This window comes from Diabrotica virgifera, chromosome 10, assembly GCF_917563875.1.
Source record: "Diabrotica virgifera virgifera chromosome 10, PGI_DIABVI_V3a".
In the NCBI taxonomy this organism is placed as follows: domain Eukaryota; kingdom Metazoa; phylum Arthropoda; class Insecta; order Coleoptera; family Chrysomelidae; genus Diabrotica; species Diabrotica virgifera.
Window position 1 is genome coordinate 141,562,674 of NC_065452.1, and position 19,182 is coordinate 141,581,855.

The window sequence follows — 19,182 nt, forward strand, 5'->3', positions numbered from 1 at the left end:
CCAACTGTTTTCAAAAATGAGCACTTTGAACCAATGAAACTTATAGATAATATAAAAAATAATACATAAGTAAAGTAACTTGTGAAGCGGTAACGATTAATTTCATTTAGGAAGCTAATTAGGGGGCGATTTTCGCGATTTTTGTACCAAAAAATAAAAGGGACCAACAATATTTTGAGCGTAACTCACTTATTTTTAATGTTAGAAATTTTTTTAAAAAACAAAAATAAACTTTTTTTTAAACACTTATAACTCGAAAAGTATCGACTTAGTGAAAAAACTCTATAGAACAAAAGTTGCTTAGAATTAGTCATTTGATTAAATTCCGTGCCTATTTTAAACGTATATTTTTTCACTCCCGAGAAAATATTTTTCACTCCGTATTTCCCAAATTTTGTAAAATGGAGGGGATGTAGAATTGTAAACTTTTTCTTATATAATAATAGACAATTTCAACTAACTACCTATTCCCAAATTTCATCCTTCCTTTATTTTTTGGAGGTTTTCGTAAAATTTTGTGTTCCCTGATCTGGCTATAAATGTAGTGAGATGGGTGAAGATAAACACGAAAATTGTATAAAATAAATTATTTATTTATATTTATAAAAACTTCCCAATTTGGGAAAATAATATATCTTAACAATTCTATAGTTAAAAATTACAATGGTTACAAGGTAATTAGGAAACAATCTTGAGTAAATATGCTTTCCAAAATAGTTATTTTCCAAATGTAAGTAGATTTTGTTAAGCAGGGCGGTATTATTATAGGAATACAAAATTATTTCTTAAACATATTTTGGAAATATCAATAATATTGGAGTAAAATAAAGGCCAAAAATTCCGAAAGATATACTTCATACCAAACGTTATTTCAGTGCGTCAACGATAAAATGTCGAAATATATATTAACCCAGAATGACAAATGTAATTTTACCCTTTGACATTGTGAAAGTATGCAACTATCCCTCAGCGAATACATCAGTTTCTGAGTTCTATGTATAATAATCACGATAGAGAGAATTCGACAAACTATAATGCAGTGAAAGAAGGGTTTGGTATAAACCTTACCATTTCTAACGTTAGTTAACAGAAAATGTATATTTGAAGATAAACCAAACCAAACCTCGCTTATAATACATAGTGTATTCATTTTAAGCTTCTTTTAATGCCTCATATGTCTAGCCTCTGATACCCAATAGCCACAAGGGGTCACGTTTGCTATCAATATTTCCTTTTTTCAGTAGCCGCGGTCAGTTTGTAGTAATTTTGACAAAATTGATCACATCTGTTAAAGTTTAAACGTAACATTTACATATGTCTTTGTAACTCTTAATCGGAAACTTATGGCACAGTAGAAAATGGGCCGTTTTGAGATCGCTCTTTTTAAGATCGTTGACCCACCAGATAGTGTGAGTAACTCTAAAAGTCTTGTCTTTGTTTACCCTTCGACTTCCCACTTACAAAGTAGTATAGCGCCGTTACTCTTTTGTTAAGTGTTTAATGATTCTGCCGTTCTCTTTCCAAATCTATCTTCGGTTTTGGCACTACCTGATGAGTTCTAAATGAAGACAAAACATTTCATCAATGTCCGTGAATTTACATAGTCTTGTTGCCTGCAGTATGGCTCTCCTGTAGCTAAGTGCCACAATTGTTTAGCTGTTTTCTCTTTATCGTTATAAAGACTGGCACGACTTGAACCAGCATTTGGTAATCTTGTTTTTTCTTAGAGCTACTTTATATTGTACTCTTAGACACTGTTGTAGATGTAGCAATGACTCAAATCAGGCTGTCAATTGGCTGCAGTATTATGTAAAACGGACGGCTTGCGTAGCAGTGGCGGATTTAGACATTTGCCTTGGGAAGGAAATTTACCTTGGTGGGGGGGGGGGGGGGGAATTCCAATGAAACACCCACCAAAAAACAAAAAAAAAATAAACCCAAACTGCATTAAAGATATAAATAAATTCTTCTTCTTTAAGTGCCATCTCCGCGGCGGAGGTCGGCAATCATCATAGCTATTCGTATTTTAGAGACGGCTACTCTGAAAAGTTCATTTGATGTACATCCGTACCACTCTCTCAGGTTGCGCAGCCACGATATTCTGCGTCTCCCTATGCTTCGAATCTTTCCCTGCATAATCAATTATTGGAGCAAGCTGTATCTCTCTCTACGTGTAATATGTCCGAGATATTCCAATTTTCTTGTTTTGATGGTATTTAGGATTTCCATTTCTTTATTCATCTTTCTCAGAACCTCTTTGTTTGTGACGTGTTCTGTCCACGATATTTTCAGAATTCTTCTGTACACCCACAGCTCGAATGATTCTAGTTTTTTCATTGATGCAGCATTCAAGGTCCAAGCTTCCATTCCATAAAACAAAGTTGAGAAAACGTAGCACCTAGCCAACCTAGCTCTTACCTCCAACTTCAAATCTCTTGTGCAGAGCACTTTTCTCATTTTGTTAAAGTTTGCTCTAGCCTTTTCTATTCTGATTTTGCTTTCCTGTAAGTAATTTTCTGTAGAGTTGATCATTGTTCCAAGGTATGCATATTGGTCGACTCGTTCGATATTGGATCCGTTTATGAAGAGATTTTCGTTATCTCTTTGAGTTTTAGATATTCTCATAAACTTTGTCTTCTTGACATTCATTGTTAGCCCGTATTCTTGTCCAAACTCTGCTATTCTGGTCACCAGCCTCTGAAGATCTCCAATATTTTCAGCTAAGATGACAGTGTCATCCGCATATCTGTTGTTAATGGGAACTCCATTTACCTTTATTCTAGCTGTTTCACCCTCAAGAGCTTTTTTCAAGATCTCTTCCGAGTAGGCATTAAAAAGAATTGGCGATAACACGCATCCCTGTCTCACTCCACGTCTGATTTCAATTTCCTCTGACAGCTTGGTCGTTAACACGTACTTTTGCTCGTTGCTTATAGTATAAATTCGATATAATCCTGAGGTCATTGTAGTCCAGCTTCTTTGATTCCAGGACATGCATTAATTGTTCATGTGGTACTTTGTCGAATGCTTTATTATAGTCAATAACACACGCATATATATCTTGACTAAGACACTGGTGTTCAATTGCAGCAAAGTAGCAATGCATTGTTGAGCGACTAAAATCAACCAGACACGTGGCGGACACCGGTGTCAGAGTGTCTTAGTCTGAAAGGGTACTTAGTTTTCCTAACTAGCGTGTGTATTGGGTTGAATTTGTCTGTCTGTGGTCTAAGTTTCATGTCAGCTAATATATTTTTGTTTCAACAATTTTTTTTTCTTGAATTTTGTTAGGAGGGACATCTCCCCATTTTCCTGCCCGTAGATCCGCCAATGTTGCATAGAGGAAAGAGTATGATAAGCGTTTTCCTCTTTCGAACATTTTAAAACAATCTATCTTCATTTTTCGGAACAAAAATAACCTTATAGACATCAATACATCAGAATATGATGATAAAGCACCAATATCTCTAATTTGATGGAATCTTGGCATATTCATTCAAAGTATTTTTGGTATAGATGGTTAATGGAGATTTCCGATTAAGAGTTAAATTTAAAATGTTAAAACAAGGATATATTTCAGTATTCCAATTTCAACAATTTTCTTGCAATTAATAAAAAAATAGCTACACCTTTGAAGAAATCAAAATACAATGAATAGTCTTATGTTAGCAAGACGTTTTGCACCAAAACAATTGCGGTATATGTACTGAACATATATTCTAGGAAAAATATAGCTGTAATCTTATGATACAGGAATACAGGGTGTCCGAATACAGGAAATTCACTTAGTCCGAAAATGCTTCCTAAGGGAGCTAGAGCTCTTTGAAGATGGCGTCTTTTAATTAGTTTTTCTTAAATATCTCCAGGACGCTTCTAGTTATAAAAACGAAAATTGGTACACATATTTATCTTCCAGAGATAAATCGATTCCATCCATTGCGAATTTCTAGTACCAATCATAAGCGTCCGTTTTGGGTGGAGTAACGGTTATTTTATCGCATAACTTTTTTGTCTTTAACTTTTAAGTATTTTTGATACTGGATTATTACATTGTGAGGTATTCTAGTACTAAAACATACTCTTGTTTTAAGTCGGTAGGATACACTGTTTTCTAGAAAAATCGATTTGAAAATTTTTCGTTTTCATATATTTCTAGTACCAATCATAAGCGTCCGTTTTGGGTGGGGTAACGGTTTTTTTTGTCGCATAACTTTTTTGTCTTTAACTTTTAAGTATTTTTGATACTGGATTATTACATTGTGAGGTATTCTAGTACTAAAACATACTCTTGTTTTAAGTCGGTAGGATACACTGTTTTCTAGAAAAATCGATTTGAAAATTTTTCGTTTCCTGAATTTGAAAAAAAAAATTGAAAAGAATTTAAAAAAAAACGGTGTATTTCACCAACTTAAAGCAAGAGTAACTTTTAGTACTAGAATACCTTATAATTTAATAATTTAGTGTCAAAAATTCTTAAAAATGAAAGACAAAAAAGTTATGCGATAAAATAACCGTTGATCTACCCAAAACGGACGCATATGACCGGTACTAGAAATTCGCAATTGATGAAATCAATTCATCTTTGGAATGTAAATAAACGTACCAGTTTTCGTTTTTCTAAATAGTTTTTTTTTAATTTTTTTTTTATCAAAAAACGAAAAATTTTCAAATCGATTTTTCTAGAAAACGGTGTATCCTATCGACTTACAATAAGAGTACCTTTTAGCTTTAGAATACCCCACAATTTAGTAATCCCGAGTCAAAAATGCTTAAAAACTAAAGATAAAAAAGTTATGCGATAAAATAACTGTTGCCCTACGCAAAACGGACGCCTATCACCGGTAATAGAAATTTGCAATGAATGGAGTCGATTTATCTCTGGAAGATAAAAATGTTTGCCAACTTTCGTTTTTCTAAATAGAAGTGTTCTGGAGATATTTAAGAAAAACTAATTACCAGACGCCATCTTCAAATAGCTCTAGCTCTATTGGGAAGCATTTTCGGAGTAGATGAATTGGGTTAAATTGTCTTAAAATTATCTAAGGAATCTCCTGTCTTCGTTTATCGGTAGAGTTTCTGGACACCCTATCCGTATCTAATATATTCGACTGTATTCTTGGAAGTTGTAAGTTTGTACTACATTTTTTGACTCTAATGAACAATAGAATATGTAATGAAATAGTAAGATGCTGCCAAAATACTAAATAATATGTATTAACAGAACAACATATGATTTATTTAGTTATGACTTTATGGTAATTAATCAGCTGCCAAAATTAGACTTTCAGAAACTTCAGACAAAAATTTTTCCCAGAACATACATCCTGTACTTTTGTAGTTGGTATTTCTATACGAGATTTGTTAAAAATAAGTGACTTCATTTTTTTTTCTCTTGTTCAACCCGATTTGTCCAATCTTGAAGCATTTCTAAAATGCAATTTTTTGTATGACCTTTCTCATCCCTCAATCTCCACCGTTTCAGGATTTTTTAAGTTTTGTCAATGCCGACATCCTCAGCAATTCAATAGATTTATCAAATCCCACACTTAACATTTTAATTTCGCCTGTGATGTAGTACTTCTTCTTCAAGTTCCATCTTCTATCGAAGGTTGGAAATCATCATGGTTATGCGGACTATCTAAACAGTTCTGTACTACTGCATTCAAACCATTCCATCAAGTTCTTAAGCCAGGATGTTCTTCGTCTTCCCACACTTCGCTTTCCTCGAATTTTGCCTTGTATTTTTGTCCTCTCACCACATGTCCTAAGTAACTACTCAAGTTTTCGTCTTTTGATAGTTAATATTATTTCCGCTTGACTTCCTATCCTTCTAGTTACTTCCAAGTTTGACATTCTTTGGTCAGAATTCAAAGGCGGCCAACTAATTCATAAAGAAGAGTAGAGAACACGTAACACCGAAGAATCCTTAGGCGTATTTCTATCCTTATATCCCGACAACAAAGAAACTTCTTACGTTTAATGAATGATGCACGTGCTATTTCAATACGTGTCCTAATTTCTTTGGTTTGATCTACATTTGATGTTATCCATGTTCCTAAGTATTTGTAGATATCCACACTCTCAATAACAATATCTTCAATCATAAATTGGATGTTTGCATCTGCTGATTTAGTCATGATCATGCATTTAGTTTTCTTTATTCATCTTCAGTCCGTATTGATGACAGCATTCATTAAGGCCTTGCATTACGTTATGTAAATCATTGATGTTGTACTTCACAGTCGTGCAACATATGTTTGACTGTTTCAAGTTTCCTACAGCAAACAGCTCCACTGTATGCTGTATGCAGATGTCCAGTAATGTAGTCTATTATTCTGAGCTCATTCCAGTTTGCTTCCTGCAATACTTCAGCCCTAGTAGCGCAAGTTAGTCCAATATGTTGTGTCCGGACGCATATTTACAAATGCTCCTCTACTACGGCTACGGCACCAGAGTGCTGAAATCGGTTAGCCTTTGATAACTACACATAATACACTATTACGCTACAAACTCTCATTGATTTCGGCACCTATTAAATTATAAGACATCTATTAAATTTTGGTGTCTAAGTTTTTATTGCAATTAATATTATTGTAAGTATTGTATATTTATATTTCAATTTATTGCTTGAAAAACAGGAATAGAAATGTCTTTTCTTTTCTGAAAAATGTCTTTGGCAGAGCCAATTAGCCAGACTTGTTTGTGATTGATTGCAGATTTATAGTCATAAATTTCTTATTTCATAACATAAGTACTACAATATTATTTTTATAGATAGGTACATAGGTACATTGTGTTGCTTTACTTTTTTTTATAGAAATGTCGAAATTTTTAATAGAAATGTCTAAACTGCATTGAAAACCTAGCATATTTAAGAATGTGTTTTTTGACCCTAACCCAAGAAACAAATAAAATAAAAATTATAAAAAACGCCATTGAATAAAAAAGAAATAAATATTTTTTATTTCTATTTATTTATAGGTACAGATATAATTACTCGTATACAGTGCGTCCATAAAGTATCGCATAAATTCATTATTAGCTAAATAAACAACATAATTAGAAATTACCGAAACAGGTCAACTTTTGATTTTAATTTATGATATTTGGCATATATTTATATCATACTAGTGACGTCATCCGTCTGGACGTGATAACGTAATCGATGATTTTTTAAAGGAGAATAGGAGTCGTGTGCTAGCTCATTTGAAAGGCAATTCAATTCTCTATTCAATAATATAAACATTAACATAATTATTAATACAGGGTGTCCAAATTCTTTTTTTATATTAAATGAAATGACACAAAAAGACGAATGTGCGTAATTTAAATAAAATTATTATTTGGCAAATAAACATTGCTTTTCGCTTAAATTAAATGTTCTTTGCTGATGATACAGCAATACTGCCTCCCATCACAATCCTGCAGGAGCTACAAGAAACCTACAAACAAACTTGAACAAAATAGGAGTATGGCTAAAAAAATGGAAAATAAAAGCGAATGAATCCAAATCAATACACGTTACTTTCACGATGAAAAGAGATCAGTGTCCACCAGTGAAACTAAATAACAGCCAATTAGCACAAGCTGATAGTGGGAAATACTTAGGCATGCACCTAGACAAACGCCTCACATGGCGGACACATATATTCAACAAGCGAAAACAACTAGGACTTAGACTGCTGCAACTATACTAGATTATCGGCAGGAAATCAAAACTGACCATTCAAAACAAAATACTTGTATATAAATCAATTCTAAAACCAATCTGGACATATGGAATCCAGCTATGGGGCACAGCGTCAAATTCAAACTTAGAAATACTTCAAAGGTTCCAAAATAAGGTTTTAAGAATAATAGTCAATGCCCCCTGGTACGTGCCAAATGCAGCAATAGAAAGAAACTTAGAAATCCCCACCATCAAAAGTGAAATAAAACGACATAGTGAAAAATATCGGGATATAGCGAATACGCATGTGAACCCCCTCGCGAGTGATCTATTTAACACCGTAGGTGAGGTGCGCCGCTTAAAAAAATTTAAACCAACGGACCTGATACGCAGGTTTAACTAAGTGTACTCAGAATAACAAACAAATAACGGTTTTAAGTAAATAGGTTAATTATGTAAAGGAAATAATTCACTGGAAATATTTCCTACATGTCCAATGTAAATATCCGACCATTTACTTATTGTCCTTCAATATTATATATGTGACAGATTGTAAATATACTGGGAGTTGATAAAAAAAAAAATTAAATGTTCAAACTGTCAATAGGCAGGTGGGTGGCAGCTTAAACAATAAATTTAAGCAAAAAGTAATGTTTATATTTTATTTCTGTTTTCTGACAGCAGTGAAATGTATTTTGAATTAAATAAACTACGCAAAGTCTTCTTTTTGTGTCAATCAATTTAATTAAAAAATTGTTTTTGGATACCCTGTATAAATAATTATGTTAATGTTTATATTACTGAATAGAGAATTGAATTGCCTTTCAAATGAGCTATGACACGATCCCTATTCTTATTGAAAAAATCATCGATTACGTCCAGACGGATGACGTCACTAGTCCGATATATATGCCAAAAAATCATAAAATCAAAAATAGACCTGCTTCGGCAATTTCTAATAATGTTGTTTATTTAGTTAATAATGAATTTATACGTTACTTTATGGGCGCACTGTATACGAGTAATTATATCTGTACTTATAAATAAATAAAAATAAAATATTTATTTGTTTTTTATTCATTGGCGTTTTTGTTTTAATTTTTGTTTTATTTGTTTCTCGGGTTAGGGTCAAAAAACACATTCTTAAGTACCTATGCTAGGTTTATAGGCCAGGGTAATAAGACAAAAATATACCCTGTTCGTGACACTTCAGCAGCCAGGGTACTGAAGCGTTTTTTCGACAAGTAATACCTATTGGAACAAACTGTAACTATTTCCTGCGTAGGATCTGGCGGCCATTTTTATTTATAAACAATTAACTGTCAAAAAATGGCATTTTTCCCTTTTTTTTTCAAATCAATGGAAAACAGTGAAACTTATGATTTTTTTAGTACAAATATCTTTGAGATTATGGAAAAAGCTTTAAAATGACATATTACAAAGTTTGATATACTCATTTATTGTTAATATAATTGCGAAAAAAGGTCGGAATTGCAAAAAAAATATTTTCGCAATAAATGTTGTAAAAATTAGTATACAAGTTTGAAATTTTTGTCAAATGAGGGTTCTTTGGTGCTTAATATGTGATAAAAATTTCAAAGCGATTCATACAATTGTTTAAATTTTATTCAAATTGTTTATCCCAGAGAGCATTTTTTTGCAATGACGAAAGTCAGAAAAACATGACGTTAGAACCATTCCACAGGTGTCAAATGAAAGAGCATGATCTATCTATATTTTCAACTTAGTTTAAAAAAAGCGAATAAAAAATGCATTTATTAGTAATAAATAATTATGCAAAAGTATCGTAAATCTTTCCTTATAAACTTTTTGGATAACTGTTTCCAAAAAAATTAACTTTTTTACCCTATTTTAAGTGCACAACTACCAAATAATGTTATTTATATCATAATTGATAAAAAATTGTAATAAATATATATAATTTCTTATATAACAAAATAAAAAGTTTATAAGAAAAGGTACTTTTGCATAATTATTTATTACTAATAAATGCATTTTTTATTCGCTTTTTTTAAACCAAGTTAAAAATATAGCTCATGCTCTTTCATTTGACACCTGTGAAATGGTTCTAACGTCATGTTTTTCTGACTTATGTCATTGCAAAAAAACTGCTCTCTGGGATAAACAATTTGAATAAAATTTAAACAATTGAATGAATCGCTTTGAAATTTTTATCACATATTAACCACCAAAGAGCCCTTATATGACAAAAATTTCAAAGCTGTATACTAATTTTTACAATAGATATTGGGAAATTATTTTTTTTTGCAATTCCGACCTTTTTTCGCAATTATATTAACAATAAATGAGTATATCAAACTTTGTAATACGTCATTTTAAAGCTTTTTTCATAATCTCAAAGATATTTGTACTAAAAAAACCATAGGTTTCACCGTTTTCCATTGATTTGAAAAAAAAGGGAAAAATGCCATTTTTTGACACTTAATTGTTTATAAATAAAAATGGCCGCCAGATCCTACGCAGGAAATAGTTACAATTTGCTCTTATAGGTATTACCTGTCGAAAAAACGCTTCAGTACCCTGGCTGCTCAAGTGTCATGGGAAAAACCTTATTACCCTGGACTATTATTGCAGTTTCGACATTTCTATTTGAATACAATAAATTGAAATATACAATACTTACAATAATATGAATTGCAATAAAAACTTAGGCATCATAATTTAATAGATGTCTTGTAATTTAATAGGTGCCTAAATCAATGAGGGTTTGTAGTGTAATAGTGTATATCAAAGGCTGATTTCAGCACTCTGGTGCCGTAGTATATGAGCATTTGTAAATATGCGTTCGGATCCAGACTTTTTGCAATCGCAAACGTTGCTTTTGGCATTCCCTAAGGTCTCTGGACTCTGGAATAGCCACAAAAAATATATAAAATTTAATAAAGATTCTTTTGATTTTGGATATATACACTCACCGGCAGAGAAAACGGGCACCCCAAAAAATGGGTCATTTTTAATGTCTTGTATTTCCTAAACCTGATGTCCGATTTAAGTAATTTTTTTAACATGTTATAGCCTTATTCTTTATCAATATCGCTGTAATAATATTGTTGCTAGACAGGTACATTGTCATTGTATACAGGGTGTACGAATCAAACTGTGTTTTTTTCTCAAATTTTGGAACACCCTGTGGAATGTTCTAGCTTTTATAAAATACTGAAATTATAACCAAACTGTAGCCTCAGGTTTTCTTAACATTCTGTTTTTTGATTCATTCGCTTATGTTGGATAATAAAAAAGTTAAGCACTTTAACAACTACCCCTGTTTTTCGTTAATACAGGGTGTTTTTAAATAAGTACGGCAAACTTTAAGGGGTAATTCTGCATGATAAAATAATGACAGTTTGCTTTATAAATGTATGCCCGCAAATGCTTCGTTTCCGAGATAGGGGGTGTTGAAATTGTTCTTACAAACTGACGATTTATTTATTTCTCTAAAACGGTTTGTGATATGCAAATCAAATTTGGTATCAAAAACTACTTATTGAAAAACACCCTGTATTGACGAAAAACAGGGGTAGTTGTTAAAGTGCCTAACTTTTTTATTATCCAACATAAGCGAATGAATAAAAAAACAGAATGTTAAGAAAATCTGTGGCTATAGTTGGGTTTTAATTTTAGTATTTTATAAAAGCTAGAACATTCCACAGGGTGTTCCAAAGTTTGAGAAAAAAACACAGTTTGATTCGTACACCCTGTATACAATGACAATGTACCTGTCTAGCAACAATATTATTACAGCGATATTGATAAAGAATAAGGCTATAACATATTAAAAAAATTACTTAAATCGGACATCAGGTTTAGGAAATACAAGACATTAAAAATGACCCATTTTTTGGGGTGCCCGTTTTCTCTGCCGGTGAGTGTATTTTGGATCGACCACACCAAAACATATCTAACCTTTAATATGTCAAAAACAAACTATCGAAAATAAAATCGACGTAGGTGGCCCACGAAATTTGAAGTCACGTTTTTAACAAACCTCGCATATTCTGATGACACCTATGACCACCTGTCACTTTCAGCCTCATTATTAAAAACATTTTTGTCTTCGTGACTACTTCTCTTCAACGTTGTAGGTATTTCATCAAAGTCTGGAGGGAAAAACTTCTCACCTTTTACTCCAGTTCCGCTATTGTTGTGATGCAAGGAGAAGCTGCGCTTCTTAGGCAGTTTTTTCTTCGTAGGGACTAGAATATACGAATTCTGTTGAGCTGAAATATAATGAGGCGAACTAGGTATGATATTTTTTTTCTTGGAGATGTGATTGTAGATGAGGTATGCAAGATATGGCAAGAGACCTACTATGACACCTACAAAGAAAAACGAAAGTCCTACAGAGAAACAAGATTCCTGTTCCAGCAAGGTGTTTTGAATGGATGATATTGCTGTAAAAGAAAAAATATATGATTTATTCTTTTTGATAGCTTTTATACAAGGTGTAACAAAACGGCAGGTCATAAATTAAATCACATATTCTGGGACCAAAAATAGTTCGATTGAACCAAACTTACCTTTGTACAAATATGCACATAAAAAAAGTTACAGCCCTTTTGAAGTTATAAAATGAAAATCGATTTTTTCCAATACATATATCGAAAACTGTTAGAGATTTTATATTGAAAATGGACATGTAGCTTTCTTATGGCAGGAAAATCTTAAAAAAATAACAGTGAAATATATGCACCCCATAAAAATTTTATGGGGGTTTTGTTCGTTTAAACTACACTAAATGTTTGTGTACGTTCCAATTTGTGTACGTGGTACCATTAAACACAATGTTTTTAAAACTTTTTTGACTCTTAGTACTTTTTCGATAAGCCAGTTTTTATCGAGATGTGGCTTCTTTTTTAATAATATGTTTCAAAATTTCCTAAGTACCTAACAAAATGAAAATTCAAGTCAAGATATTAGAGATTTTATATTGAAAATGGACATGTAGCTTTCTTATAGCAGGAAAATCTTAAAAAAATAACAGTGAAATATGTGCACCCCATAAAAATTGTATGGGGGTTTTGTTCGCTTAAACCCCCCTAAATGTTTGTGTACGTGGTACCATTAATGTGGTACAATATGTTTTTAAAACTTTTTTGACTCTTAGTACTTTTTCGATAAGCCAGTTTTTATCGAGATGCGGCTTCTTTTTTATTATGTTTCAAAATTTCTTAAGTACCATAGTAAATTATAAATAAATTTTCATATTATTACCAGTTCTCTATAATCTTACACCATTTACAAATATGTGGTGGATTTTACAATATGTTCAAGATATCTCAATAAAAACTGGCTTATCGAAAAAGTACTAAGAGGCAAACAAGTTTGCCAATAATTTAATTGGAATGTACACAAATATTTGGCCTTAAGAAAGTCACATGTCCATTTTCAATATAAAATCTCTAACACTTTTCGATATACATAATGTAAGAAATAGATTTTCATTTTGTAACTTCAAAGGGCTGTAACTTTTTTTATGTGCACATTTGTATTAAGGTAAATTAGGTTCAATCGAACTATTTTGGTCCCAGAATATGTGACTTAATTTATGACCTGCGTGTTTGTTACACCCTGTAGCTTTATATCAAACTACAAATTCCACATCAAAATAATCCAGGGGACACCCATATTAACAGCTTTTAAATCAATGTTAGCTGCAAATCAAAAAGAAATGTATGATTTTAACATTTTTTGTTGTTTTTTCGGTTATTGTACCAACTTATATGGTAATGCTGACAAGAATGGATATAAAAATAAAACAAAACTTCAGAATGCGTTTTTGTCTATAAGATACGAAGTAATATTTCTTTGATGAAGTAGTTTTCAATCCTAATAGCAAAATTAGTAATATTGAAAATATTAAAAATATTACTAAAAGATTTTTAAATTGAAAACTTATTGGTACACTTTCCTGGTGACACCTCCAAGGCTTCTACAATTTGCAAGCACATGGATGTTGCAGTGAAGACAAACGGAAGGAATTCTACACTATGCAATTCACATCCCCCGTCTGCCGCTTGGTAAAGTTCCAACGGAAAATGCACCTGGTTACTCTACGGAGTAATACGACTATAAAATAAAAATGTATACCATTTTTATTCAGTTGCCATGCGAAGGCAAAACAATCTTACTTTTCAATTAGAATACGGAGCGCAGTCCAGTCCTCTGAATCGCGATTTTCGGCTCTTAATGGAGCCTCATCGGAGAGAACGTAGGCACTGTTCTCCATATCCTAATTGACCAGCACCGAGAGCTTTTCCCACCCATTGCAACCGAAGTGAAGGTATTAGATGACTAGCGTCATCTGGCAATTGAAAGATGAAGTAGTTTTTTAATTTTTAATTTTAAAATGGTATATATTTTTATTTTAATATTTCTTTATTGGTACTTGATTTTCGATGTCTATTTGGATTTTTATTTAGTTTTGCAATTGCCAATAATGGAGAGACATAATTTAAATAGCGAAATCCAGTGGCGTGCTATCGGGATGCTTAGACCTGGCTGAAGTTAAAAAGACGTTGCTGAGGCTCTCTACAAGAACAGTAATGCCATTAATTGTTTGTGGTTAAGGTTTCATGAAACTGGTGACGTTGCTGAACGTCATAAAGGCCATACAATGATAACCAAACAGATTGAAGACAGTTTTCTTGGGTTGCAGGATTTGGAATATCTCACTATTACTGCATCACAATTACAAATGAGGCTGCAAGAGACCCATCAGCTGTTTTTAAGTTGCCAAACTATTAGAAAAAAGCTGCATGAAGTAGGTTTAGATGCACGTAGACCTGTGAGAGTGCGTGCATTATCCATAGGAAATCGCGCTCATCGACTTCAGTGGGCACAAGAAAACACAAATTGGGTTAGACGTAAGTGATCCTCTACTTTGTTCACAGATGAGTCTCGATTTGGATTTGTACCAGATACGAGACGGACAAGAATTTGGAGACGATCTGGCAATGCTGAACGATTGGTCGCCGTGCAGTAGGTTCATAGACAGTAAAGTAACAGTATAAAGACACGTTGTGGCATCTCTGTTGGTGGAAGAAGCAGTCTCATTTATCTAGAACGGTTTCTAAATGCAACAGACTACCGCGTTATTATTCTCGAACCTATTGTTGTACCCTTTGCATAAGAAGCTGGTTCCCAATTTCAATTAATGCATGACAATGCGCGTCGACATACTGCCAGGGTCTTGCAAATATTCCTCGAAGATAATGAAATTGAGGTTTTATCATGGCCTGCACAATCGCCAGATTTAAACTCAATTGAGCATGTATGGGACATATTGGATAGATGCATTTTACAACAAAATATTGCGTTCAATACAAAACGGCAACTGTTTGAGGGCCTTTCAATGGAGTGGAGCAGAATACAGCAGAAAGACACTGACCATCTGATCATGAGTTAACCTAACAGATGTAGGGCAGTAATCAACAACCGTGGAGGTTATACACTGTATTAACTTAACCTACAGACTACTTTGTTGGGAGTTGAGGGGAAACAAATTACTTTTTTAATTTTCTTATGTTAGCATTTTTTGGCTTATGGAGTTTTGTCTTAAATTTTTTAAGAGCTATTGAGATAATTCTAAGGGCCAGTATTTCCAACCGCACTTAAGCCAAAGCTTACTTTAAGCCTGAGCTTAAGCCTAGATGCCTGTATTTCCACTTCAATTTGAGGCTTAAGCATAGGCTTAAACCAAATAATTTTAAGCTCGCACGGGAGTCGGTTTAAGCCTTTGCTTAAAATTTGTTTTCTGTTTTTTTTTTTCATGTTATTTCTATAGATTAATAATTCTCGAGTTATTTTGAAAACCAACTTTTGCGTAATAACATTATTATATTGGATTATTAACGATTATTAAAATAAAATTCTTACTCCATTTGGAAGGTGTAGGCATATGAAAATTATTTATTTCTACAATGCTTGGTATATTTATTTGATAAAAGTAAACTTACATTTCAATTTGACATTTTAAGGAATATAAATCCAATAAACAAAATTACAAAGATTACTCTATTGCTTATACAGAATACTATAAAAAATATAACAGAGAAAATATAATATGTACACAATATACTAACAACTTGCACATTTACCATGTACACAAAATTAAGTGAAGTAAAAATAAGACTGACACAGATAACAAGATAAAATTAAATGTCAACAGTAGTGGTTTTTACCTAAGAACAGTTAGATCTGGCGTTTTGACGTATTCAGAGGTACCAAACCAATTAACTTGATAGTTGAGGACGAGTTTAGTTAAGGAAATGATGGAAATACGGCACCCACCTTAATCTTCTCCTTAACTTATGACAGAGGCTTAGCTAAGCAAAAGCTTAAGTAGCTGTTGAAATACCGGCCCTAAGAAAATATGTTTATTTCATAGTCGGGACACTTGCTTATAACTTATTTTTTAAATATTTGAAATAAATTATTTAAAATACTTCTGTAATCTCGCATTTTGTTTTTGTCCCCTAAATTATTTTGATGTGTGTATATATTATGTTATAACTGTTAATAACAAGAAAACTGGTGCAGTCATCAACACAATGTGTGAGAGATAATCAAGTTAGTCACAAAAACACTCATTATGCATTGTTGCAAGAATTTATACATGTCTTTGTCATCTACTTCTAAACTCACTTTTCTATCTTTATATTAATTTTTCCAAGTTTACTTCTCTCCTCACTATACAGAATTTTGGTTCCAGTAAAGTGCATTTTCTTTCCATATACTTCCAAGATTTTTCTCATAGCACTTGCCTTTCTATTTCTATAATCCTTTATAGTTTTAATACTATAAAAATTGTTGCTCTTTCAAAATTAATAAACGATGGTTCAGTAAATATTACTCCACTAACTTCAATCAAGAGTTGTTTTTCCTTTGGTTGTTGGTGTAGAATTTTCCACACTCTTAAATAAAAAAATGTTGCTAAAGGCTCATTTAAAAATAGAAAAAACCGTAAGTGTACTAGTAGATTAAATACATTTAGAGTTCTATAAAAATCGTGTAAAATTTACCGTTTGGTAGTTCTCCAAAACAAATTCTAGTTTCAAAGTCTTTTCCTTGGCATTCCAATGGGCCTGGATTTTCGTGAAAACATTTTCTTTTCCTATGTTGTTCGTTGTTACTATCACAGAGCGACCATTCCGTCCAATTTCCCCATCCCAAAATGGCTGAAAAATATTATTTTTGTGACGTATGGAAATTATTTTCACACTGGTTTCTTACACTGGTATTAATTTTTATTTAATATTCTCCTATGTCTAAATTTATTAGTTTTTGAGAAATTTTCATTTTTCCAAGCAAATTATTAATTAGGTGTCTAAATTTTTATAACTAACACAGTTTATACCAGTACAAAGCGGAGTCAGACAAGGTGACTCGTTAAATCCACTGCTCTTTAATATACGTACAGGGTGTCTGCGTAACTTGGAACCATATGGGAAACTTTTTTAATATCAATTTTACGAAAAAAAGTCATTCTTTATAAAGTGCTCTGCATAGTCTAAAACCTAAGATGCAATCATCAGATATCAAATTTTTTCAACAGTATACGAGGTATGTCAAAAAATATGAATTTCTCTTAAGAGCAAACTACCTTTATGTTTCAAAATATCAAAAAATTTTATTATGAAAAGTTATTTGTAATTAAAAACCATATTTAAATATGCAATAACAGCCTTCTACTTGAAAAAGAAATTTCTGAAATTTTCCTAAATTACCGATTCCGAACATCATTTTTATTTATTAGACATGTAATAACTCTTATTAATAATTTTAGGAAAAAAAGTTATTCTTCATAAAAATTTGTGCATGGTCTAAACCTAAAGATGCAACCATCAGTTATCCAAGTTTGTTAATTTTATACGAGGTGTGTCAAATAATATGAATTTAGAAAGAATTTAGAAATTTTTTATTTCTATTATTCTAAATTATTTGACACACCTCGTATAAAATTAACAAATTTGGATAACTGATGGTTGCATCTTTAGGTTTAGACCATGCACAAATTTTTATGAAGAATAACTTTTTTTCCTAAAATTATTAGTAAAAGAGTTATTACATGTCTAATAAATAAAAATGATGTTCGGAATCGGTAATTTAGTAAAATTTCAGAATTTTTTTTTCAAGTAGAAGGCTGTTATTGCATATTTAAATATGGTTTTTAATTAAAAATAACTTTTCATAATAAAATTTTTTGATATTTTGAAAAGGTAGTTTGCTCTTGAGCGAAATTCATATTTTTTGACATATCTCGTATACCGTTGAAAAAATTTGATATCTGATGATTGCATCTTAGGTTTTAGACTATGCAGAGCACTTTATAAATAATGACTTTTTTTCGTAAAATTGATATTAAAAAAGTTTCCCATATGGTTCCAAGTTACGCAGACACTCTGCACTAATGGACGAAGTAATAGAAGCAGAACGTCAAGGTCGTGGTTACAGAATGGGGAACAAAAAAATCCAAATATTATGTTATGCAGACGACGCCGCATTAATCGTCAAGACAGAAGACGATCTCCAAAGATTAACATATATCTTCAATACAACAGCCAAGTAATACAATATAATAGTATCAGCGGAAAAAACCAAATGTATGACAACATCTAAATAGCCACTACGATGTAAAATCGAAATTGATGGGAAAATAATAAAGCAGGAAGCAAGGTTTAGATATCTGGGAATAGATATAACTAGTTACGGAGATGGTGAAGAAGTACGACAATAAAGCTTAAAAGCAAGTAAAGCGGCGGGATCTCTTAATTACACAATGTGGAAGAACAAACACCTAACACAAGACAAAAGCAAGAATCTATAAAGCAGCAATTAGACCTATATTTAGGGTTACCATAATTTATTAAGGCCAAATCCGGACAGGGGTAGTCCAACGGGTTGTAGAAAATGTAAAATCTGAATTTGACTGTGTTGCTACCTCTCAATTGACTGTGTTGCAATACAGTTCATTCAATGGGTCTTTAAATGCAAGTAACAATGCAGGGCAGTTTTCAATTGACAGAAAATACGACTTCAAGGCGTCAAACGAAGCCAGTATCCTTTCAACTGCAGGCAATAAGCTCAAAAATCATGTATTTCCATGTGAAAGAACTCTTTTATACTCTACCGAATGAAATTTCCCACCGTTGGGCCAAGTGTTTTCTATTTTCCAAAAAAATCCGGACATTTCTTATATCCGGACGCCAATCCGGACATGTCTTTCAAATCCGGACTGTCCGGACGAAATCCGGACGTATGATAACCCTACCTATATTGACATACACGGCGGAGACAAGACCTGACACATCTAAAACGAAAGACTACCAGAAACAACAGAGATGAAATACTTCGACGAATATCAGGGAAAAGTCTGTTGGGTAGGGAGAGAAGCGAAAACATAAGAAGAGCATGCAATGTAGAAGACATAAATGGATGGGTGACAAAACGGAAACAGGAGTGGAACGAACACA

At 32.4% G+C, this 19,182-nt stretch overlaps 1 protein-coding gene across 4 annotated transcripts in view; it reads right to left on the bottom strand.

Moving 5' to 3' along the window:
• Positions 1 to 1,711: 1,711 nt before the first annotated feature.
• LOC126893236 (semaphorin-5A) overlaps positions 1,712 to 19,182 on the bottom strand; it is a 78,784-nt gene continuing 61,313 nt past the window's right edge. For 2 of the 4 annotated variants that reach the window (XM_050663217.1, XM_050663216.1), the window contains 2 exons: positions 16,732 to 16,887; positions 1,712 to 12,102 (listed from right to left, as the gene is read on the bottom strand). In XM_050663217.1, the coding sequence (XP_050519174.1) occupies positions 11,717 to 12,102; positions 16,732 to 16,887 (542 nt within the window). In that variant the 3' untranslated portion in view covers positions 1,712 to 11,716. Of the gene's footprint in view, positions 12,103 to 16,354; positions 16,624 to 16,731; positions 16,888 to 19,182 lie in introns of all 4 variants that reach the window. The other 2 variants (XR_007701090.1, XM_050663218.1) reach the window with 2 other exon arrangements.